Below are 6,000 nucleotides of genomic sequence, written 5' to 3'. Positions count from 1 at the left end.
CCAGAAGAACTGGGGAGCAGCATCTAGGGAGACTCTGTAGGCCCTGCAAGCCCCCAGTCCCACCCCCAGCTCTGACTCCTACAGCTGTATCTTTAGTGAGAGGGATTTATCAGGTCCATGGCATGGGCTCCAGGATCCTCACTTCTCCTTCCCAGGGCCTCAGCCTGAACTTGGTGCCCTCCAAGGGGGCAGGGCTTCAGCACTAATCCCAAGGAGAGGCTAGCGTTCATCTGGAAAAACAGAACTTCCCTCCTGACCCCCCACTGAATGGGAGGACCCCAAAGTTGTCAGTGTAGTTATCTGGGGAGAAAGAGTTCCAGTAGGGGCCAGAGCGGGCCAGCCTGGATGAAAGGAGTTGAGGCTGGAATAGAGGAGAAAATGAAAATGCATTATTTTTTTCCCCGTAAGTCAGACATGGCCATCTTCCTTCAGGATGCTAGGCGGGGAACTCTGGCCCCATGACTTGGAGGGCTGGGGTGACGGTTAGAGCAGTCATCAGGAAGGGGGAGCTCAGAGTACCCCAGGACCTAAGGAGTTAATGGAGGCGGCGAGCCCCCCAGCGCCCCCGTGATTGGTGCGGGCATGCTGGGACTTGCAGGCTGGCTGACCAGCGTGTGGCGCACGGGCTCCTGGGAAACGTAGTCATTAGCCGGCCAGGGCCACGGTGTCCTACGTCCTCAGGTCCTCAGCGGTGACAGCTCAGGAGGTAGGCAGCTGTGGCAGGGGGCTGGGAGCAGGTGCGGAGCAGGGAAGCCAGGGCCGGGCTGGGCAGGCGGGAGTGGGCAGACTGAGGGCTGAGACCCTGGTCCTGCAGCTGTCAAAACCGGACACCCCCTGGCTTGTGGCTGATGCAATCAGGCCTGCTGGGCGGGGATGAGGGCCAAAGAGCAATGCGATGTGTTTTCCTGTCTCTAGGGAAAGAGGAACGGGACTGGGGTCCTTGTCCAGGATGAGGCCCTCCCTTCCCTTCCCTTCCCTTCCCTTCCCTTCCCTTCCCTTCCCTTCCCAAGAAGAACAGGACATTTCCCCCCAAATCCATGCAGACGCACCACTGACACCCTCCAAAGAGGTGCCAGCGGGGCTAATACTGCTCCCCCAAAAGGGAGGCAGAGCCCTATCCCGGGAGCCGTGGGACCATGCCTCCCTCTCCAGTAGTGGGACAAGGCACCCGCCTTCCAATAAATAGACCAGACCCCACTCAGAAACAACCGGACGCCCTTCCAAAGGGTGGTGCAACAAACTGTACATCCCACCAGGGCAAAGGGATGGCCCCTCTCCCTAGAAACTAAAGGGCCCATCTAAGGAGGAGGAAGGGGAGGGTGAGGCCTCCTCTAACTTCTCTCTGTACAAGGGCTCTCCTCCCTGCCCCTCAGTCCTCTGAGGCAGCTCCATCACCTCCTGGGTAACTTGTTGACCTAAAGGGGCTCCCATCTGCCCTCTCCCCAGGGCGTGTCTGCTCAGCAGGGACCAGCATGGACCAGTCTGTGGCGATCCAGGAGACCCTGGCTGAGGGGGAATATTGCATCATCATATCCTTCCCAGCACTGAGCTCCCAGCCCCGGCGCCTGCCCCTGCCCTGGGAGGTGGACCGGACCATGTCTATGTGCCTGTCTGCTTTCCTCCCTTTCTCTGTGCCTTCGGGAAAGAAGGAAGCTAGTATTTACTACGTGCTTGCTCAGTATCGGACTCCTCCCGGTGCTTTAAATACTCTGTCATCCTCCCAACCCGCTGTGACGTTGGGGGTTATTATCCCCATTTCACAGATAAGGAAGGGTCAGAGAGGTGAAGTGACTTGCCTAAGGTCACACAGTGCATCTGGGTGAGCAAGGGAAGGGCAGGGAAGGTGGGCTGGGCTGGGTTGGCAGAGGCCTGGCCTCCGGTTTCGTTTTGGTTTTTCCTTGACCCCGAGTAGCAGGCAGTTCAAGGTGTGCTGTGTGAGGGAGACAGCAGGCAGAGCCGTCTCCTGGGACTCGTGCGCCACCGCCTGAAACATGGTGGCCAGGAACACGCGTGAGTGAGGGGTTTGGTCCTTGCCTGTTGGGCCATGGGGTTATTCTTCACTGTATCCTCCAGCTGGGCTTCAGCCATCCCTCTGGGGCAGAGCCTAAGTCTTCTAGGTTAATTAGAATAATGATCACTCATATGTTTTGAACACTATATTCTAAGCCCTTCCTGTGTATTGGGCTCACTTAATCCTCAAAATCTGTTGGAGAAACTTGTCAAGCAGAGACAAGTCCAGATCTTGAGTTGCATGGCCTGTCTGCCTGGGTTCAAATCCAGGCATCATTGCCTCTGACCCACGTGATCGTGAGCGAGTTGTTTTACTCCCCTGTACCCAATACATGTTGCCAGCGATGCCCACATATTACACAGAAGGAGAGAGACTGACAAATGCTTGTCGAAGTTCTCAGAGCCAAAAAGTGAACCTCAGGATCTCAGAGCTGAGGGGATGGGGGAGGGGCACTTAACATTTTCTAACCTACCACCCTGACTTTACAGATAGCAAAACTGCGGTCAGAGAGGGTGGCTGAGGTTATGGTGTTGCTGTCACACGCTACAGATAGATCACGCATGTGTTTCACTGACAAAGCAGAGGCACCCCAAAATGAGCCAAGTTCAGCTTTGATGACCTATCTGTAGAACAGCAGTCTTTGATGGGCACCATGGACAGAGAAGGCATGAGGATTGTGCAGAGCAGGGCACCACCAGCACGATCCTAGGGACCAAGGAGGGAGTGTGAGCACTTGGCCAAGGCCTCCACGATGAGCCTGAGGGGCCACCGGTGGGCCCTGTCTTCACCTCTGCTTCCTGCTCTTAGTCTCTTCCTGTACACGCACCGGAGGATGGCCATTACCGGGGACGATGTCTCTTTGGACCAGATAGTGCCGGTCTCACGGGATTTCACGCTGGAAGAAGGTGCCACAGGGGCTGGGTGGTGTGAGTCCCTCTCCTCTGGGCCCCTGGGTCATTTCTGCCCTGGTAGGGGCTGGAGTGCTCAGTTGCTAAAGCCATTTTCATTTCCCTCCCCACAGTGTCCCTGGATGGTGAACTCTACATTCTTGGTGAGTGGTCTTTTCAGCGTGAGTGGCAGTTAGGGCCGAGGGCAGTTAGGGCAGGATCCACTGAGAGAATGGTGTGAGGAACACTCTCTGATGTCCTTACCATGGCAAGCAAAACGCTGTAGGATCAGGCCCGCCCATCCCCCCCCCCCCTCGCTTGCTGTGCTTGGAATCTTCTGGATTGCTTCCATCACCTTCCAGCATGACATGATCCCGCCGCGGAGCCCCTGCACAAGTTGCTCCCTCTTTCTGAGAGCCCCCACACCTCTTTTCACTTAGCCAACCCATCCTTTGGGGCTTCAGTTCACACTTTACTTTTTCCAGGAAGCTTTAGTTGAGCCTCCCGAAGTTGTGCCTCGAAGATACACATTCCTTTTTCTCATCCTTGACGGCTCTCTGTCACCCACAGTGATTTTTTTTTAAGTCTTTTTAAATTAAAAGAAGATTTAAAAAAATTTTTTTTAATGTTTATTTATTTTTGAGACAGAGAGAGACAGAGCATGAACGGGGGGAGGGTCAGAGAGAGAGGGAGACACAGAATCCGAAGCAGGCTCCAGGCTCTGAGCTGTCAGCACAGAGCCTGACGCGGGGCTCGAACTCACGGACCATGAGATCATGACCTGAGCCGAAGTTGGACGCTCAACCGACTCAGCCACCCAGGCGCCCCTAAAAGAAGATTTTTTAATCTATTTTTGAGAGAGAGAGTGCGTGCTCACAAGAGGGGGAGCGACAGAGAGAAAGAGGGAGACAGAGAATCCAAAGCAGGCTCTGAGCTGTCAGTGGAGAACCGACACAGGGCTCTAACTCATGAGCCGTGAGATTGGGACCTGAGCCAAAGTCGGACGCTTAACCGACTGAGCCACGCGGGCACCCCTGAAGTTTCTTTTTTAAGATTATTTATTTTGAGAGAGACAGAGACAGAGTGAGTGGGGGAGGGGCAGAGAGCAAGGGAGAGAGAGAATCCCAAGCAGGCTCCACACTTAAGTGCAGAGCCCGACACAGGGCTCGAACTCACAAACTGGGAGGTCATGACCCGAGCAGAAACCAAGAGCTGGATGTACAACTGACAGAGCCACCCAGGTGCCCTTGCCACCTTCAGTGATTTAATTATTTGTAGTGACCTATTTAATGCTTGCCTTCTCTGCTAGACTGTAGTAGAGCCGTAGGGTTACAACAGAAATGAATATTCAGTCAATGAGTATCTTGTGTCAGGCACTATGTTAAGAGCTTTACGTACACCATACGATGCTTCCCCACCACAACTCCATGAAGCTGTCACTGTTTTCCCATCCCCATTTTGTGGACAAGGTAACTGAAGCCTAGAGAAATGAACTAACTTAGTAAGTGGTGGAACCGGGATTCACACTCAGAGTCCAGACTGTAGAGCCCACAGTCTTGATCACTCTGCTAGATTGCTCCTGCTCATTCATTAGTTGAGTGCATTTGTGGGTGATCACCATGAGCCTACAGGGTGCTGGGGGGTTCTGTGATGAGCAGGACACCCTCCACAGTCTAGCTCCTTGCAGACAGGCCGTGTCCATTCCCCTTACCATGGTATTCCCAGTACCCAGCACATGCCTGACGTAGTCAGCTAGACCCAGACAGCCCCTCTCGTCTGCTTCTATGTGCAAATTCCCTTCTGCTCAGGGATGGGTAGACAACAGGTCAGAGAACTTGTCCCCATCCAGCGCCATCTAGCACTCTTGTGGGGAGGCTTACTGACTGTTAGAGCCCTGATCCGTGTCCCCCTGCGGAGTGGGGAGGATGTTAATTTGGAGCTGAGGGTGTAGAGGTTTCTTTACCACCCAGCAGCAGCCTTTAGTGAACTGCTTAAGGGCTAACAGGGCTTTGGGATCTTGGGCTGCTGATTCTCCATTCTGGGGATGCCAGCCTTGGTAGTTCTGGAGGCCAAGGGCTCAATTCCCACCTCCTCTGTGCAGGCTCAGATGTGACTGTCCAGCTGGACACCGCAGAGCTCAGCCTCGTATTCCAGCTACCTTTTGGTTCACACACCAGGATGTTCCTCCAAGAAGTTGCCAGCGCCTGTCCAGGTAGGTAAGACTCTAGGCTCTCTGGGGTGGGGCGGGGGGTATGGCTGGGCACTGACCTACCCACCGCCTGTTGACTTTCCATCCTTTGGACTCACGCTCCACAGTTTCTGTGCCCTCTCAATGCTGCTGGCCTGAGGCCACAGTGCCCTCAGGCCATGAGCCAACCATGGGTTTGCATTTCTGGCTTCCCATTTCTAAACCTGAGCGGAGCCCCCTTTGTCCTCCCGGCTCTAGGCTGGGTGGGCTGTGATTCTGATGCAGAATCTTTTACAAGTTAGCAGGGTCAGCAACTCCTAAAGGCCTATCTTCTGTCTCTCTGGCAACCACAGCTGGGCATATGGGCTCATCTGCTCTTGAACCTTGCTCTGTCTCCCACGGCAGCTGAGGAAATGGTCTAGTTTTGGCTTAGCAATGAGAGGTTAGTGGCCTCTGGGGCAGAACTTGTATAGATCAGGATTTCAGCCAGGCAGGTAAAGGAGAGTTTGTACAGAGCAGAGAATTAGCCACAGAACACGTAAATCTCAGTCACCAGGTACTGGGCTTAGGTGTATACCTAACACCATTATTTGTTTCCTTTCCAGCTAACATCTTGTCTCTGTAGGAATGACGGAGGGGGGTGGGGGCTTCCCTTCTATCGTGGTCTAAATGTCTGGGGGGCTCCAACTTAATTTGCCTGGTATGCCAGAAAGGGGACTGGCTTTGGATGTAAGCTGGGGTATGTGGGATAAGGAAGTAGAAACAAGATTACAGACCCTTGAATGCCTGGTTAAGGGGTTTGAAGTTTATTCTACAAACAGGGGGAAATTTGTCTCCAAAGGTTCAACTAATAAGGATAACTCAATTTATGATTATTATTAGTAGATGTAGGAGGGGTAATAATAGTAATAACA

The 6,000-nt window shown here is 53.6% G+C and overlaps 1 protein-coding gene across 1 annotated transcript in view; it reads left to right on the top strand.

Moving 5' to 3' along the window:
- The first annotated feature begins 566 nt into the window (after window positions 1-566).
- Window positions 567-6,000, top strand: part of INPP5B (inositol polyphosphate-5-phosphatase B) — a 48,441-nt gene continuing 43,007 nt past the window's right edge. The window contains 6 exon segments of the mRNA XM_030324134.1: window positions 567-706; window positions 1,447-1,529; window positions 1,916-2,010; window positions 2,819-2,916; window positions 3,033-3,062; window positions 5,000-5,110. Coding sequence (XP_030179994.1) covers window positions 1,473-1,529; window positions 1,916-2,010; window positions 2,819-2,916; window positions 3,033-3,062; window positions 5,000-5,110 — 391 coding nt within the window. The 5' untranslated portion in view covers window positions 567-706; window positions 1,447-1,472.

The sequence above is a fragment of the Lynx canadensis genome, chromosome C1 (genome assembly GCF_007474595.2).
Source record: "Lynx canadensis isolate LIC74 chromosome C1, mLynCan4.pri.v2, whole genome shotgun sequence".
Taxonomy (NCBI): domain Eukaryota; kingdom Metazoa; phylum Chordata; class Mammalia; order Carnivora; family Felidae; genus Lynx; species Lynx canadensis.
The sequence above is the reverse complement of the archived record's forward strand: the minus strand, read 5'-3'. Positions and strand labels throughout refer to the sequence as shown.